Source organism: Eleginops maclovinus, chromosome 11, assembly GCF_036324505.1.
Source record: "Eleginops maclovinus isolate JMC-PN-2008 ecotype Puerto Natales chromosome 11, JC_Emac_rtc_rv5, whole genome shotgun sequence".
NCBI classification, from domain to species: Eukaryota; Metazoa; Chordata; class Actinopteri; order Perciformes; family Eleginopidae; genus Eleginops; species Eleginops maclovinus.
The window spans coordinates 8,364,450-8,383,866 of record NC_086359.1 but is presented as its reverse complement, the minus strand read 5'-3'; the positions used below and the strand labels follow the sequence as shown (position 1 = coordinate 8,383,866).

General features: G+C 40.4%; 1 protein-coding gene across 2 annotated transcripts in view; it reads left to right on the top strand.

The window, feature by feature from the left end:
- Positions 1 to 1,570: 1,570 nt before the first annotated feature.
- Positions 1,571 to 19,417, top strand: part of stard13a (StAR related lipid transfer domain containing 13a) — a 44,444-nt gene continuing 26,597 nt past the window's right edge. Inside the window, exons 1-5 of one of the 2 annotated variants that reach the window (XM_063895513.1) lie at positions 1,571 to 1,698; positions 2,734 to 3,532; positions 6,548 to 6,664; positions 9,632 to 9,811; positions 13,174 to 13,204. In XM_063895513.1, the coding sequence (XP_063751583.1) occupies positions 3,026 to 3,532; positions 6,548 to 6,664; positions 9,632 to 9,811; positions 13,174 to 13,204 (835 nt within the window). In that variant the 5' untranslated portion in view covers positions 1,571 to 1,698; positions 2,734 to 3,025. Of the gene's footprint in view, positions 1,699 to 2,733; positions 3,533 to 6,547; positions 6,665 to 8,469; positions 8,809 to 9,631; positions 9,812 to 13,173; positions 13,205 to 19,417 lie in introns of those variants that run through there. The other variant, XM_063895516.1, reaches the window with a different exon arrangement.

Genomic DNA, 19,417 nt, shown 5'->3' with positions numbered 1-19,417 from the left:
TCTACTGTACACGGTCAAGATAACAGATTACATAATTCAGTGTGGGTGTATTAGCGTTTTGTCTGGAGCTAGTCTTGATAGATACTATATGCTTTTCACTCAGTGGGAGTGATTTACTTCACAACATAGTAAATCAAAGCAAACCTAATATTTGAAATGTAAGCATCATCCTTCTCTTTCTATTCTGTAATTGTTTTAGTGTATATACTGAGCCTACCTATTCTCCGTTTTCCCCCCCTCGCCTTTCTTGAGCAGGTAACTATACCTCTCTATGACAGGAATGCTGATATATGGAGCAGCGTGTCTAAGCAGGTTGGCGTAGCTTGTACTGAAATACATGTTTGAGTAAAATTAATTGGCATCTATCCTAACAGTGAAGTTTGACAGTCAAACATCTGGAGCGGCTGGTGGAGGTTTATCAAGTTCATTCATGCAGGATAGAGTTCATTCTGCAGATAGTTTGAAATGTGCTAATGCTGCATGGCCTTGCATTTAACATACTGGGGAGGTAAGAAAGATATGTTAAAGGTAATTCACCCAAAGAGGAACTTGGTCTGTGGACTTTTTGTCTTAGAAAGTCACTATAAAGATTCTGTTTTGACAGGGAGAAACCAGTGACTGTCAACTAGCGGTTTCAAATCATTTCTTTTGGAAATACCTAATATTTCACTGTCATTTTACAGCGCATCTGCTCTTCTTTTTATTTTAATTAATTACAGCCAATATTTGTAGTCCTCAACATATAGATAAAATACATACAAATATATCTTATTGATAGGAAGCAAATTAGATTAAAATAACGTTACTCTTAGGATACTGCATGTTGACCAGATCTCTTCTCCCCGAGACTGCAAGGGTCAAACAGGCCTCAACAGGCAGAATCATCTTCAAGGTTAACGTCCAAATAACAGGTCTTTACTCTTGACCTGCAAAACATAAAATCCAATGTTTGCCGGCAAACTTGAGGAATTCCACAGTCCATCGACAGCTTTGTGCAGACCAATCTTTTTTTTGTGAATAAAGGATTAGAGCGTTGCTGTGCTTTCAAAAGTATGAACTGAGATTTAAAAGATGATAAGATCATGCTAAAGCATTACCTCATATGATGTCGAGGAATGTGCTTCCAAGGTGAAAAACCCTTTGCCTCTAGCCGTGTTAAACAGCATTGAGGGGAAGAAGGAATGGGGAGGGGCAAACTGTTTAATTTGTTTAATTTATATGCAGCTTCTTAATCAGTTGGATCATTTCCCCGACAGAACTTTTTGTGGGAATTGTATCTTTTTTAATCTTATCTTTATTTTCTGTCTTGCTTGTGCTTGCATTTACATGCAGAATATGTGTGTGCTCACAAGGTACACACACACACACACACACACACACACACACACACACACACACACACACACACACACACACACACACACACACACACCTGCACACACCTGCGGAACTCACAGTCTTCTTGCTGAGGTAATGTAGGAGGGGAAAGCATTCCTCAACCCTTCCTTTTGCTCTCTTCCCCTCACAGCATTTCATATCGCTTCAGAGGTAACCTCATTTTTTCTCTATTATCGGCGTCATGTGGTTTATAAGCACTACGTAATGTTGCCTCAGCTGGATACTTGTGTTACGTCCAGGTTCTTCAGACTGACGTGTTAGATTTAAATGTCGGATGACAACTTCTACTCAATTCTTCTGGTAGGTTAAACATGTTATTCTGTGTTTGTTTATAAAGCAACATGTTATTTGTTTAAATATATTTTTAAGAAATGCTTATCAGTTTCAAATTGTTCTGATAATAATTGATATTGAGATTTCTAATTGAAAGTAAGATGGTATTAGGTTAGTTATAAGTCTGAAGTAGGAAACTTTGTTTATTTTGCATACATGGTCTCTTTGTTTTACAGGTATATCATTTTAACCTTATAAGACCAACCACTGTGTGTTTTAAAAGACACAAGAGAAAATGCCATTGGCAAGGAAATGGTGTGTTGACCTCAGCCAAAAAATATCCACCAGGAAAAAACAATGTGTTTGAGCAAAAATGTGGTTGTCAAGAAAAGTCTGAGAGCTACAGAGTGGTGTGCTGTGGGGTTTTTGTCAAGACAAATTTGCTGTTGATGTGTCATGGGCCAGTTGCATGCTGCATTATATCAGCCCAAATAATCCTTTTTAACTCATATCTAGTACTAAAATCAGAGTCTTCACGGCATTGAAATAATTGGGGAAAAAAATGACTGCCAAAGTAATTTAATTTGCAGTACATGGCCACGTCTTACTGAGAGGGAAATGACTGATTGGCCATGATCCAAACAGATAAACAAGGCAGCCGTCTCATCGCTCTTTTGAGTCTTTACACAAATCCTGACTTTTAGTATTAATCATTAACATTGATTCCTAAAACAATGTATGGTATCAACTTATAATATACCAGCTCTGTTTACAGATCATATTCTAATAGGCAAGCATTTCATTACTAAGTTTACAAAATACAAATGAATCCCAACTGTGTAGTACAAAATAATAATCATCAGTTTTATATGTTTATTATTTGTATACATTTTTATTTGTGAAGAGAACCACACATCTCCTTACCATTACACAAACATCCATCTAGAGAAATGAATGACACTGGATTTTAGATGTGCATTTTCTTTAGTGGGCACTTGTGTGAACATGACTTGCCGAGATTTACATCTCATGTCTCTTTTCTATCTCTCCATTTCTCTCCAGCTCAGGAATGTCCTGGGACATCCAAATGTGGGCCAAAGTGTCATCCACTCACGCTTTGTGTCAGGAGCTGCACGTTACCTGAGAGTGCATCTGGTTCGGTTTGAATGAGGAAATCTCACCACAAAGACTCAAGAGAGGAGAACTGTTTCCCTAGTGATGCATGGAGGTTCTTCTGCATTGCCGGTTGAGCAGCAGCCTTACAGGCACATTCACCCCCAGGCTGTGGGTGTGTCTTTGAGTGACCTGCAAGGTCAGGTTCCTAAATCAAAGCTCCAACAGCCAACTGAGAACCATGTCTGAACCTGCTCCTCTGCTACACGGAGATACAACTCAGCTGGACTTGGAACAGAAAGGACACTGTGGATGCAGACAGAGTTCAGACATGGCTCCTGGAGCAGACCGGGACGTGGATCAAAGTGGCGACCATCTGCCAGAATCTATGAATGCATCAGAGGGCTTTTCATCTGAAAACCTAAGAGTAGTGAAGCACAAGCCAAGTGCTATTTTTTTCTGTGATCATGATTGTAACACAGACAACAATGTGAACTCTGATGAGTCCTCTTCATCCACTGCGGAGGAAGAAGGAGAGGATGATGACAAGGATGATATTCCAGAGATTTCACAATATAAGGAATTCCTGGTCAGTCGCCACCGTAGAAACTTGAGCAGGAAGTGCTTGAGAAAGAGACAGGATGCCGGGCCTGATATCAGTGCATCTGGCTTGCCCCCAAACAAGGAAGAACCTGAGATCGCAGGTAACCTGGTGGAAGCGGAAAAACCTCAGAACAATGAGAAACAGGTAAGAAAAACTAAAGTGGAAAAGAATGATAACAAAGACAAAGAAGTCTTATTCACTGTGCAGAATTGCCAGACCTGTTGACTTATCATAGTAGGAAAATCCTCTTTTGCTTTAACAACGGCTCTGTTGTTTGAGTTCATGAGCAAGCATACACAACACCAGGACCCTGAAACTCAAACAGCTAAATGGAATTCAGTAATCATTCATTCCATAATGTTCACCCGTTACATAGAAAAAACAGCCTGAATTAAAACTGTGTCAACTACCTCCACCACTAGAGGGCGGCAGATTGTTTCTAATGATTCACCAGGAGCTTGTTTACATAGTGTTATTGTAAATTCTTGTAATTGTATTAGCATTTCTCAATATCAACTCAGAACAATTACATTGATTACTCACATCCTGGTGACTTGGTGGCTATAGATGTATATAAAGAAGTATCTGATATGTAGAATACTTCTTACTGGGCATCTTTTTTGCATGTCATCCTCCTCTCCTTTCACTCAAGGTGAATGAAAAAAGAAATCTAATCAAAACATTGCCTGTTGTAGCACTTTATATCTAGCAGAAAATCATTGCAGCTCTGTTTACTTTTTTCAAGTACAGGGCAATTCTCAATTAGGATTCCAAAACCTTTAGGATAAGGAGTTCATAATTGTTTGAAGTCTTTACAAAATGAGTTTTGGAAGTGAAAGACAAAAGGTGTTAGATAAAACAGGGATCTGAAACAAAAGGCACATTTTGGCAGGTACACCTTCAATCATAAATTCCTCTAATTTTTCTCCTGCCCCGATCTGGCATCTCCACCTCCCAGCATGCACTATACCAGCGGGTATCCATAGTAGTAATAGTGTGAGCGCGCCCCTGACCGCGTTCTCACACCTGTCAGAGCGGCCCTCAGCCCTCTGGCACGCTGCACACTGTTCTCCCCTGTTGGACTGAAATGAAAGGATTTGTTCCCTCCGCCCTCCTTTTGTGATGTCGCTCACGGAGTTTGAAGTTGCTTCTAAAGTCACTTATTGACAGGCTTAGGCCGTGCTCATTTGAATACCTGTTAAGTCCAAGAGGCCCCATTGTGGTTCCACATTCTTGAATTACTTGGTTTAGGCAGTTTGGTCACTCTCAGCAGAGTGGGTAACAATTTAGAGAAAAAAACACATTTTAAAACTGCAATAAGATTGATATTGATCCTACAAGCATGTAAAACAGGAGTCAAGACAGGTCATGTGTTTGTTATCTGACTCTCAGCATGGTCTATAGGCACATGGCACATTACTGTCTCAAATTAGCGTTAACATTTAGTTTTATTTTTCACCTCACTGTCTAAGCTATGTCCTTTTCTTTTAGATACATAGTCGTGACTTCAGCATGTTAAAGATTTATTGTTTTATTTCCAAAGCACATATGGTCCAGTCAGTCACAACTGTCATTTCCAGTGGTATATTAAGCCTCTGGATTTTGAAGATCACCAGACTAAGCACTAATATAATGGGGCCATTCAATCGTTTTTAAAATACTGCTACTTTTAATTTACCATGGTTTACTTATTTGTTTTTATTTGTATTTACTTTTGCCCGCCTCTTTATTTCATATGAAAATCTTCTCTTTTCATTTTCGCCTTTTATCTGCTGTAACACCGCACATTTCCCCCCATGCCGGAGTTCTGCTCTCTTCTGCCATAAAATAATTTGTCAGAATAATTATTTTGGTTGAGTTGCTAATTATTAAGTTACAGTTTCAATATTATATTGTCTTTGAGTCATATACAAATAGCTTTTTATTTCTGACTGACAGAGCAAGGATAGCCTACACTTACTTATTCATACTTAGCCTGTCATGATAATGGCTGTTTTAATGTTTCAAAGACAGCGCAGGGGATAATGAAATGGTCTTGTAGCAGATATATAGTGATGCATCAAGAGCTCTATCCTCTGAAATACTTTGGTCAGAAGCCCATTAACATTTCATGAACTGTGGGAGCACTCTGCTGTGAAGAGTAGGTGAGTTCAAAATGGATGCCATGGTGTGCATCTGTGCTCACATTAGCACGTTTTACACACCACTCTGCGTAAGTTCATGTTTGCAGTCAGTCATGCCAACCAAAAGCCTCCACTCCTTGTTTTCTCCACTCGCATCGGCTCTGTCCCCCACAGTGAGTGTAAAAATAGCACCCTGCTGCACATAGACAGCCTTCTGTGTTCCTGTGTGTAGGACTCTGGAGATGTGGGGGCTGTAACACACAGGAAATGGCTTTACTGCCAAAGCTGTTACTGCAGATATGTTTTAAACAGGTCAACATGATGGGGTTTGGGAATGGGAGTGGACAGAAGGGTGTGTTTGTGTGTGAGAGTGGGTGGTTGGGTAGGTGAGGGCTTGCTTGTGTGTATGCATGTATGTGTGTGAGTGAGTGGGCTGTTTTTGGATTTCATGCTCCTCAAAGGGGCCCTATGTGCTGCTATCAGCCTCTGGGACTCGGGGATTGGCAGCAGAGCCCAGAAACAAAGCAGTTTGTTCATTTCCTGGAAGGCCAACGAACAAGTGTCTCAGTCAGAGTCCATGACCAATGGGTGGGGAGGGAAAGAGAGGGTTTAGGTATGTGCATAACTGAGCTGTATGTAGTGGACATGTATTACAACACATTAACATAACTGGCCCACTGCTGTTCCTTTAAATAAAGTTTAAAGCCAGTTTATTAAGCTCTCCTAGATTTCAATATTTCCCATTCATCAAAGGCTTTACTCCTCCTTGCTCTACAATAAAGTCATTGAGAAGGTGTCACTTCCACCACAGTGCAGGGTACACTGTGTACCCCTAGTGGGGCTGGAAAAGCTGCTCATGTGCGCTGATGCTAAAGGCAATGAAGGGTGGTGTAGGTGGATGAGGAAGAAGAGTGTGTGTTGGTTAAGGTTCAACAGATTTCTATGAGTGCAGCATTCATCAGTGCTAACTCCAGAGTTTGTCCTTGAGCCATATTTACCTGTCTCTGTGTGTGTGCCCTCTGCCCTGTGTGTTCAGGCTGCTGCATCCATGACCCTGCTTTTGGAAAAGTTGGATCACCTCGATGAGGGGACCCAGGAAGTCCAAAACTCCCACTCAGACGTGGCCAATGACGAGGATCAGCAGAGCACCACGGTAAGTCAAGCACATTTAAATCAAGTCAGGCCTTAAACAAGCTCTTGGATTTGAAGCTTGATAAGAACACATTTCACAAAAGATAAAAAGCTCAATGAACAGGCCAGTCAGGAGAATGAGTGAGGGAGTTGGTTTTCCCTTACATGTAGATACTATACTGAAAAACTGCAACGTTTTTAAATGGAGACTAGAGAGACTTTCCACTCAAAAGATGGTAATGCTTAATTAACTCACCAGCTTAAAATATTTTATGAAAATGACTCAAAGGTGATTAAACAGGCCTAAATGGGGACTCTTTTTAAATATTAAATCTAACTTCATTTTCATTACAATACAGACTTTCACATGAAAGTATTACCATATATTTTGTGAGTTACAAATGGATTGCCATCATCTGTAATCACTATTCTTTTCTTTAAGAGTATTAATAGCATTGACGTTTGAAATAACCCGTTTTAGAATAAAAAAGGATTGACACGGATAATATAACTCTGATTCGACGGCAGCGTAGCCATAGTGCCATAACTCTCAGTATTATCCATTGAAGCCGAAGTTCCCTACTATAGCCATACTTTACACCACACCATTGAAGGCCACACACACACACCATTTACCATTGAGTCATCATACAGTGTAGCACACACATGGGGTTGATTACATTAATTAAGATTAATAGTTTGGATAGACCTGTTTTTTTTTCCACCATTAAAGCCTTTTCTAAATCAGATGGTTTCTGTCTGGCGTCCGTCTGTAAAAACCTCCATGTACCTCAGATAGTGAGAGCTGAACTCACTCCAGCTTTCTGATATTTTAGAGGTTTATTTAACATAATTTCTGGATGGAGGTTATAGCCAGCTCCTGTGCTGTGCTCCTCTGTTGTCCTCTCACGTTACATTCCAGCTGCCTCATTATGCTTACCAAGTGTAAATCTGGTAACCTCAAAAAGCTGTTAAACCAACAGCACCGAACTTTAGGAATTCTTATAAAAAGACAGCATTTAATCCAGCTAATCTTAATCAAACTACCTGGCTGAAGATTAAATCAACATACTCTTTTTTTTAGAGCAATGTGTGTCACAGCTGGGAATTATATTTATATATCACTAAAGTGGGTATATATGTGTTTTTTAAGTAACCTATTAAGGTAATATAAACAACAAAACACAATTTAATGGTCAATTAAAAAAAAGATCAATAGGAATTCAGACCCAGATGACTACAGAGACTGTTTATTCCAAAAATGTCAAATATTTATAGGCTAATAAAGATAGAATAACCTCAGCACAGAACATCAATGTGTCATTTTGTATTCTTTTTTGGGCGGTAAAAGGCATTCAGGGTTGGGTGCCGAGCTGAGTAAGTAAATATCAAAACTTTATCTTAAATATCCTGCAGTAAGTTCCTTTGCGTTAGATGAGAAAGAACAGAACCATCCAAAACATATCGTCAATTTAAAAAAGAATACCAAATGTGTAAATAAAAAAAGTCATGCCCAAACTAGAAATTCTGATGACTTTGTTTTGGGGACACAGTGTCCTTCATGTTGTTTTCCAAGTGTGACCACAAAATTAGCCACGGCCTCATGCCATCTCTATGAGGGAAATGCTCCACAGGGTCAGAAAGGGAGTTTTCTACACAGACAAGCATTGTGTTTTGTAATGAAGGGAAAATGTGTCTCTCTGTGCACTCTGTTGAAGATTGGATTCTTGTGCCTTGTTTACAGAAATGTATGCCATTCCTCCCGCACTTTCAGTCACACTCTTGTTTTCACACACATGAGTGTTATCAGCTCAGACGGGAGGCGAGAGCGGGAAGAGGGTCTTCCAGTTGAAGTGGGTACAGTAGTTGAGTCATGAGGTTTAGCAGGGATGGACTTTCCAGTGTTGTCAGTTAGGCAAAGTACGGGGGAAGATAGATAAGGATGGGCTGGATGAGAGGGGATTTTTCAGAATTAGAGAAGGGCAGGTACATCATCAGCAGTGTCTTATATCTTCAAACAGTCCCCACCAACATCAGCTCCACTAAAAACAGAACACAGAGACACAGAGAGCCACTGAAGAGGCAGGTAACATAAAGACAGGGGACATGGATCAAAGACTGGAGAGGACATAGCTACATAGAGAGGCATAATAAAGATGCTACAGGGTAAGAAAACATTACTTTTCGCCATAAAAATAAGCCAAGTAGACAAAAAATAGAATCATTTGTAGCAGTAAAAACTGTGTGTCCATCGTCTTGACAGCATTATGGTAAAATTCCTAAAATATCCTAAAGTGGAAAGTGTTAAAAAATATTTTCTCTTCCGAGAGTTGAAACAGAGGGAAGCCAACGGGGTTTACAGGATAGAATTCATGTTGTGAAAAAGTTGAGGTTAAAAGAGCTAAAAGAGCATGTGTGTGTGAAGTAAATGGATCTTATCTAATGAACGTTTTGTCTCTGATTTGCCTTTTTTCATAACTTGTGTCATACATTAGTTTTATAGCTGAGAAAAACACCCTCAGCACGGTCCACTCCGCAGCTGTCACAGTGTGTTTCATTATAACCATCATTCTAGCATTTCCCGAGTTTCCCAGAGGATGATGATGTTCAAACTGCCATTTATTCTGGGAACTTTAAGGATTCCCTTCATTGGCTTTAAAATGCCAGGATGTGTGTTTGTGTTTGCCAAGTGTTGTTCCCAAGGTCAAGATTGAAATTTAAAGTAAACATGGATGGGAAGTCCTCTAAGTGCTCAGAAATAAATGAAAGTTGAACTGTATTTGGACCCATGGGAAACCTCATGTGTGATGAAAAGCTCAAGAAAAGATACTGAGTCGAACTTGTGGTGAAGTTGTTTTTGTCTGCTACTGTTTTCTACATTCAAAAAGGAACTTTAAGTCTCAATTTGTGTTTTTGTGTTTTGTGTTTGGCTTGGAGAGAAACAAGCATCTTTTCTATGCATCTGACTTCTTCTACTCTGTCCTCCCAGGGTGCTCCGGCGGTGTGTATGACGGTGGGCCGATCACTAAGTCTGGATCAGGAAACGTCCAGAGCTGCAGACAAGCATGAGCCACTGACCAGGCGGCACTCACGACCTTTGACCCGCAGCAGACCACTTACTCGTTCCTCCCTCTCCTCCCCTGCACACCTCCATGCTCGACGGGCCAGGGTGAGACAAACTTTACTGATGTGTGTGTGTTCAAGTTCTACTGAAAGTGTAGTTCAGTCTGCTCTGAACATCATGGAAACAACTTGAGGCTATAATGAGTGTTTGTGGTTTTGTTTGTTTATGCTTCTTCCTACTTCTGCTCTCTACACATGAAAGAAAGACAGTTGTTGCCCAGAGTGCTTTATTCACTTGCAACTAGGCTATCGTCTACTGGAGTATGGGATACCAACTAGCCCATTGTTTGTGTACTGATTACAACTTCAGCAGATATGATCTCTGTGATTTACCCTCAATTTGATTAGCTTATAGACTTAATTTAGATCTTCTGGTTTCAGCATGGACACTTTGAAGCTGACCGTGCAGACACGTCTGATTGATAAAGTTGATCAGTTAACCATATAAGGAAAGGTTTTGATGTATGCCAAACTCAATTTGTTACACCATTAGAGCGAGACCTTCCTGCTCAGGTTGTTTTTTTGGGACAAAATGTGCTGAAATAAATAGTGTGATCTTGGCATGAATGTTCTTGTTATATTCTTTGTCTTTCTACCTAAAGCTACAGCATTTCCAGGAAATCAGGGGTTTTCTTTCTTTTTACTTTTTCTTGTAATTTACACCCTCCCTGTTCTTCTTCCATGATCTCTCCTCCCTCTCTCCGGGCTTCTGTCCAGTCTGCATGTCCCCTGCTGTTGTGTAAATAAGGTGAAAGTAAAAGGATGAGACAGCTCTGCTCCATATACAGCAGAATGCAAGGTCAGTTTATTCTGTGTCAGCACTGCAGCATCAACAAAAACCACCACGAATACCAACGCAACATGCTCAAGATGAAGGGAAGCAGTGTGCAAAGGATGTGGACAGGTTTAATTAATGCTACTATTTCACAATTATAAATGGCAAAAACATCTACTATAGACGTACATTTTTCACAATAAAAACAACAGTTTGACAAACTACTTCTACCAATTCACAGTTTCCTCAGGTGGCATACAAACTCAGTTGCTATCAGCTTCAGACTTATTGTCTATATGTTGAGAGAAAGATTTCATTCATGATCTTAGAAATTGTCCATGATCTCTCCTCCCTCTCTTTTTCTGTCTACTACATTGTAGTAGACAGAAAAGTTACTAAGAGCTCTGGACAAATCTACTAAGTAGCCTTTGAATTGGGATGGCTGTCAGAATTTCTCAATATTTAGTTGGCTTCATTAGAGCTTGTTTGGTCGTTCGAAGGTAAAAAAGAGGCCAGATGTGCAAAATGCAAACGTCTTTTTTAAACGGTTGAGCTCACAATATATGTCCAGCAGTGGCTCAGTCAGTAGGGGCTTGGACTGGGAATCGTAGGGTCGCCGGTTCAAGTCCCCGAACAGACTTGAAATATGGAAAGTGGACTGCTACTTGGAGAGGTCCCAGTTCACCTCCTAGGCCCTGCTGTGGTGCCCTTGAGCAAGGCACCGGACACCTCCAATCCCCCCTCCCCATTGCTCCCCGGGCGCTGCACAATAGCTGCCCACTGCTCCTAGTACTAGGGTGGGTTAAATGCAGAGGACAAATTTCCCTGTGTGTGCTCTGCTGTGTGCATGTATGTGACAATAAAGAGGGTTTCATCCTCTGATTCTATAGGTTACACAATGAAATATCTTCATTTTGATGATGTTAAAACAACAGTTATACAATTAGGAATTTGATAAACGCTCACTTTTCCGTCAGATACTTCTCAAATTTTATGAGACATCTGTACATTTCCAAAAACACAGAAACAAAAGCTGAGTTTTGACGTGCATATCACCAAATCATTGCTCACACGAGTGCCCAAAATAGATAGCACGCTACTGCAGAATACAATGTTACATGACTTTAGTCAGCCTGCAGTGGAGCCTGAAGTGTCAGAGTTATTAGTTGAGTGCGTGTAAGTGTGTGTTAGTGTGTGTAGGCAGAGAGAGCAGCAGGGGCCGTGGGATCAGACTCATGCTAAAGAGCGGGTTTATTTTCCCCCAACCATGACTGATAAAGTACAGCTGTCCAAACTGACATGGACACACACACACACACACACACACACACACACACACACACACACACACACACACACACACACACACACACACACACACACACACACACACACACACACACACACACACACACACACACACACACACACACACACGTAATGTAAAGCATACTTTGAACAATTATTAAAGTGTTGCAGTAATCTACTCATTTATGAATACATTGTCTTTTTTAAGCAAACAGCAGCCATTCTTCTTTGCTGATTGTATGTCTTAAATATTGGGAAGGTGCCATTTTACCTTTTTTTTAAATTTGTATTCACCTAAATACTGAATTACATGATTGATGGTTGTCATTCTTTTGTTAGCAACACATATTTTCACTGTTAAAGCATTTGAAAAACAATATCAGTCAACAAATTGAAATCTGAGTACACCACTAGTCTTTTTTTAAACTTGAATCAACAGATGAGATGATGTCTTCTTTGTTTAGTAATCTACAGTTTATCATCTCAGGACAGAGGGAAGCCCGGGGGGAATCGTGCAGCATTTCCTGTGTAATTGTAAAACTGCTGGTGCATTATTTGGTAAAACTCTACTCGTGAAGACCTTTGTAGGGATGTGAGGTTTTCCTGTGACCGTAGTAGCGTTCGTGATAAACAGTTTTCTTATTCAGTGGTTAGGCAACAAATCTACGACATTTAGTTCCCTCTTTTGTCAATTTTTGCAAGTTCTGGGACTTTTTAAGGAGTGCATATGTGATGTACTCCTTAAGATCTCAGGCTAAGCTTTAATTTCCTGTGTTAATATACTAGCGATTGAATGTTTGATTCCTGGGTTGTTGCTGGTGCATTTTAATCCTGTTTTTCTGCCCTGTGTTTTTCTGCCCTGTGTTTTTCTTCTTCTTTGATTGTTAATATTTATTTCTATTTTCTAAAAATCAGGTATTATCGTCTATACACAAACCTTAAGATGCTCTGCCAGAATGGGATCTGTCTCATTCCTTAAGCCAATTTTCCCCAATTAAACAATCCATATTCACTTTTTAAATCAAGAAAATCTTTGGTTGATATCCAAACAAATAAGCTGCTAGGGCTGGGTGGGTTCTCATACGATCTTATGGCAAAAACACTCCGGAAATCTCTTTCTGCTTGTTAAACCAAATTGATATTTTCCCAGCGTAGCTGCCGCTGCTGCTGAACAATGAGAGTGCGCATCAGGGGAACTGAGTCATTGCCTTTGGCAGAGTTTACATTCCCTTAAGCTTCAGAGTGTTCATGTGGACTCTTAAGTATTTGTATATTTTATTGCTGTTGTTTTGGTATTCACTGTGTATTTTTTTTTCTAATTTCAGGCTGCTTCAAGGATGACCAATGGATGTGCAGGTATGATGAGAGTGAGTGTGTGTGTGTCGGGTTTCAGTGTGTTGTGTGTGCACCTAGAATCCATTCAGTAGGATTGTTTGCATTCCCGCTTTGGGATAAAACTGGACTTCTGGGAATGTCTCCCACAGGATTTCCAGCCAGTGTGTCAAACCTCAACCACCCAGAAGTAATGATACACTGTTTCGACTTTAACACACACACACACACACACACACACACACACACACACACACACACACACACACACACACACACACACACACACACACACACACACACACACAACACAAAGCCTCGCCTGTACACATACACAACGCATGCATATTCAGGTGCGTAAACAAAGAAATGCGGTCAAGCTCATTCAAAATCACAAACACTTTGAGCTTTAAAGTTTTGATTTAGTGGAATTTGTCTTGTGATAACACAGAAGCTTTCAGCAGAACAACAACCAGGTTTTCTTATTCAACATGTCTCTGTCTACATATTATAATCTTAAGAGTTTTTCTTTGTTCTCTTTGGGAGTGAATCTTACACAGACAGTGAGACTCTGAGGAGATGATTAATGAGTCCAACTCTGACCCCTGTGCATCTCTCTTATCCTCAGCATCCCTTTTTGATTGACATGCACAGGCGTCATGGCGACTGTAATTAACATCAACCCTGGGAGATGTCTCGAATTTGCTGCACTGTGGGTCTGTTTATTTTGTGTGTATGTGTGTTTGTGTGTGTGTGTGTGTGTGTGTGTGTGTGTGTGTGTGTGTGTGTGTGTGTGTGTGAGCTCGCACATCCTTGTTCTTGTGTGTGTGTACATTTTGGGGTGTCTCCAATGACCATCAGCGAGGGTCACATTACTGCCAATGATAGTCCTTGGAGGAGAGGTGCAGTGTGGGTAATGAGTCCCCAGAGGCCGCAGGAGGTCAGAGGTGATGCCGACGGTGGCATACGACGACGAGGTTGAGAGTGTGTATGCCAAAGAGACAGAAACACTTCAGACAAACACGGCAGCGTTGAGCGAGGGTGTAGATTAGTTCATTGTTTGGGTGTTCGTGCTTCAGGTTTGTTTTCTCACTTGAGATCGTTTATTTTCTCCTCTGATATGAGGAAACACTTTGGCTCTTTGACAGAAATCCTGTCTAATCAATCACGTGTTTTTCGGCCTGTGTGGGCCCTGTCCCAGCTGCAAAGGGACAGGATATGATATGCTCATATCTCTGCTCACATAGCTGACATTCAGTCTGCCCTCTGCCAGATAAACAGGGAATTCCTCCAACTAAGTTTTAACCAGAACATTTGGAGGTCCTATCATCAGGCTGCAGATTTTTTAAAATTATCTTAAGCGTATATCTTTTGATGTATTTTTTGAGTGTGACTTGTCTCTGGGTGTTTGTATGAGTGAACGCATGCCATGATGGTATGTGGTTTAAATCCCCCCCCAACTTTTAATCCCTGTAAAGATGAAAGGATTTATTTTTAATACATTTTTGGGAGGAATTAATATGCAATAACAGAGGAGTATTTTTGTATACATGCTTAAGCGCTTTACTTGGCCTCCAGTTCGTTTGTATTTCAGTGATCTCTTAATCTTTGAGGTCACCTCCACAGAGCAGACTGTTACCTCAGTTCCACTACACATGCACAAAACTGGATTCTTCAGCAGTCAAACCTTATTGTGGACTTAAAACCAATGACTTGATTACCTCGCAAAGAAATCAATTATTTGTTTAAGTTTTCAACATTTGAATAATTACTGAAATTAAGCAGCAAATCAGGTTTCATACACACACAACATTTAGGATTTGGACTCTGCATAATTAGGTTTGAATTGGCATTAAACTCAAGACTGCAAACACTTAACTTGAGCAAAACAATGACTTTGCCCAACATTTGATAAATAACAATAACTTTAACCTTTCACTTCCCACCTAGTGTATTACTGTAAATAAAAGTAATTCTAATCACAGAATATTTTCATGACGATATCTGAAACTCTGTGTGGATAAACCTCCTCTGTGATTTACCCTACATATTCATTCTACACATTAACGTAATAAAACCTTTGCTATACGTCAATATTGGGAGTTTGAGTCCAGCACATTCATTTAGTTTTCGTCTAGCTTTTGATTCCAGCTCTACATTGATTCAGACAGGCTATATGAGATGAGTACACTACTACAGCTCTGGTAAAAACTGCTACTCAAAGATAGTTTTTAGAAGACTGCTTATTTTAGATCAGTGACCAGCCGTTAATGACGTCGAGGCACGACCCAAAAACACACTGACACTCATTCTATACACTTACAATGCAGTCCAGAATTATTAAAAAAACATGCTGTCCATCAGAAATACTTTATTGGAAAGCACTTTGGGAGGCTGTGAGTAATCTCAACCTATATAGCTTGTGAATCCTTTTAGGATGTCCCTTGCCTGTCTGTAAATATGTCTGACTGGAGGTCATGCTGATATTGAATTAAAAGGCTTTTTAGCAAAATCACATTTCTTTTAATGCGTGTAAAAGTGTCGAAGGCTTCAGTCAGTGTATACACAGGTCTCAGGGGTGTGTGAGACTGTCGTTATGTGATGGGCACATCTCCCACAGAAAAGCAGTTTGATCAGCAATTAACATGCAATACACCTTTAAAACTTAATAACGGTGACTTGTCGCGTGTGTGTGTGTGTGTGTGTGTGTGTGTGTGTGTGTGTGTGTGTGTGTGTGTGTGTGTGTGTGTGTGTGTGTGTGTGTGTGTGTGTGTGTGTGTGTGTGTGTGTGTGTGTGTGTGTGTGTGTGTGTGTGTGTGTGTGTGTGTGTGTGTGCACGTGCAGCAGTGCTTTAACAAGTCTTGAAGTGGATTTGGCCGCCGTCCCAGTCTCTCCCTCTGTTCCTTCCCTCACCTTTCCTTTTTCCATTTTCCTCTGTCTCTCCGCCCTCTGCTGTCTTTTCTGATCTTCCAAATTGTAACTTAACTCCCACAATGACATTTTGTTTGTTGTCCAAATCTGTTTTCCATCTGGGTTTGTTCCACTGTAACTGTATGCATTATTGTATTTCTGTCGACCAGGACATGGATGCAACACTACCTGAAAATGTATTGATACCCATTCAAACACACACATTCACTGCAGTTCTATATTGTTACCCAAACCTGAGACCATTATCTTACCTTGACCTGTCCCATAGTCTTAATTACTGCAAAGTCTCAAACCATCAATGCGTTTATTAGTAATCCATGTGCCCAAAGACTGTTCGTATGAAAACAATTGGAGAAATGGTACGGACGCACTTTGGACGAGTATCTAACACTACACCTTTGAAGTTTGTATATCACATGACAGATGAACACTTTTCTAAACTTTCCAAGTCAAGGTTTTTTTAAAAGACACACATCTTGAATATTCAACTTTTATTAGTTCAATGACACCGAATACTTGATTGTGCAAATTAAAGTTTGTAATACAGCTTTTAATCAAAACTCACTTGGCATGCAAACAGGGGAACTGATTTAGTAAATGTAGAGATCAGACAGGGAGAGAACACTTCTAACACAAATGGAGTTATCTGATAAATTACAATCACACACACAAGCTGTAAACACTGACATATTATCACCTTATGAATCTTTTAGAGAAGAGTTGCCACCTATTCAACCAGCAGACACAGAGCAATGTTAGCATTATTTGGAGATACGTTTGTCTCCTTTTCGCTCTGGTTGTTAGTGGATGTAAGTACCAGGCTGCTTAATGCTCCTATATGTTCACCGAGTAACTGTCTGTCTGCTGTCTGGTTTGTGGTAGGCAGCATTAAGTTGTTTTTTAGAGCTTTGTCACTTGATTACAGCTGCCTGCTGCGACTGGAAATACACAGTAACCATAACAGTAAGATGCAGGCCATAAAACCAAAACATCAAGCTGAAAGATTGTAAAACTCTGCTTGTGTATTTGTGTGTGTGCTGGTCTGTGTACACATATTTGTGTATTGAATGTACGCACTTGTATGTTCGTGTGTGGTCCTGCAACCCTACACTAGCCCAGAAAAAAGGCATGCGGAAGGAGGTTGGTCCTTGAGGGTTTTCCTTCTAAAATGCTTATTTTAACAGCTTAAACCCTCACTATATGTGTATGGCTCCTGAGTGCCTTTAAAATGATACACTCAGCAACAAGGCCTCCTATCAACATGTGATCTGCACTCCCATGACCCGTGAAGTTTCCTCCGTGTCCATTAGCTATTGTTTCCCCTCCCGGACTGCCCCGGGTCCTGCTACTTCCATACCACAGTCTGTACCCTGTAGCCCTCCGCACTCGGCTTTCAAAACCCCCACGTTTTTCTCCACATAAGATGTCTACCCCTCCCCATTCAGTCCCATTCCTTAGGCTGAGGCTGCTTCCCATCTACCAGCCCCCATTTCCCTTATTTCCCATCTGTATCATTTCTCCTCCTCGGTCCTTACACCGAGACCTTTGCTTTGTGTCCCCCGGCCTTAGGCAGGCCACAGTGATAGCCATCTCCTGCCATGATCCAGTCTCCTGAATGGGAGGTGGGCGTAGTCAACAGACTTATCATCGCACTTCGTACAAGGGAAGTTGTTGTTGTTGTTATGAGGATACACACAATGAATTAGCTCGTGACCCACTTTCCTCATGGCTCGTTTTCAGAAGGAACGGACCAGAGCGACATTCTTCCATTGACAGAGACACGCTCATACTGTTCATTGCATGTTAACAGATGTGTTAAATGTTGCTGTTTCAATTCTGAACCTTTTTATGATGACACAGAATAAGCGAGCAGGTCCTAAAATAATAATCTCCAAGATTAATTATTTTTTTCATTACACTGTAATGAAGTTGAATGAAACCTTCTGATCACACTCTACAAACCGAGAACATCAATTGTTTCCATTCAGATTTCCTTCCTCCACTGGAAATCAAATGGCTTGGAAGCTTTAACAGGAATGAATGAAATGTTATCTTAATGTGAGATCTTAAGCGCTATCATCGTTTGCCTCACCCTCTTCATTTCCTCTCTTGCTGAGTCTTCTCTGACTTTTGTTTTGCAAGAAAGAATCCCACTGTCACTCTGATGTATCAAAAGGGTCAAGTTAACAATTTGACCTCTGAGTAATTATTGTATGGAGCTATTGGTTTTTGACCAATCAAGATTTTTTTTTTAAAGATTTGTTTGGTTTTTGGATTGTATTTAATTCTCCATAGATGTTTTTAATTATATACAAAGCACCGTTATCTTTTAACTAAGCTACATTTTTGCTAAATGTTCAGTTTCCAGCTCATGTTGTGTTGCTGTAGGTAACAAACATACTCACGAGTAAACACAAAGTTGGTTTGAGATCCTGCAGCATGTTGGAAGTGAGCAACATATGGAATTATGTGTTTCATTGTAGCATGATTGATTGTGTGTGAGAATTTGTGTGTGTGTCTGCTGTCAGGGGTCACTGAAATAGTATGAGCTAGGAATTTGAGGGTCAAGGTCACACAGTTCGATCTGTTTAATGGTTTCATTTAATCTTGAGGTTCTCCACTTTAAGCAGGCTGGTGGTAAGGTAACAAGCTGAGGCAATTTATTTTGCAGGATGAGGAGTGCTATAGAAGAATACAAATTATTATCCATTTGGATTCCTTATTTGTTTAATGTTGATTGCCGCACACCAAAACATTAAAGGTCGTGTAGAGAGTGTTGGTTATGCATGCGTGTGTGTTTCAGTTTCAAACAGTAGAGTGAGCTGAGCTGCTTCGCCTGAATGACTGAGTGTTGCTGAAAATAGACGGCAGAGACCACAGCGACAGTGACAAGGATGGAGAGGAAAAAATATGCAGGGAGAGGAGGAGGAGGAGGAGGGTACAGGGTAGCTGAGCAGACATGAACATTTTAGAAAGCTAGGGTAGGGCAGTGGGTTGGGCAAGATGAATTTGTCTTTGATCATATGATCTGTTAAATCATTGATCAGCCTGAACTCACTAACCCAGACTCGGCATGCCTTTACAGCTATTGACTTTTTATAGTAATACTATAGCATTGCCGGAGAGTCTGGGAAATGAATCCCTGGAAACTAGAAGTTGCATGAACAGACAAATAAAATAAATAACTAAAAGTGACTTCAATTAATCCCTTCAGGTTTAATTGTTATAGGGAAAATAATTTGTTTAGTGTGCAGGACTTAGATTATTTTAATTATATCATTGTTCTTTTTGCAGCACCATCAGAAC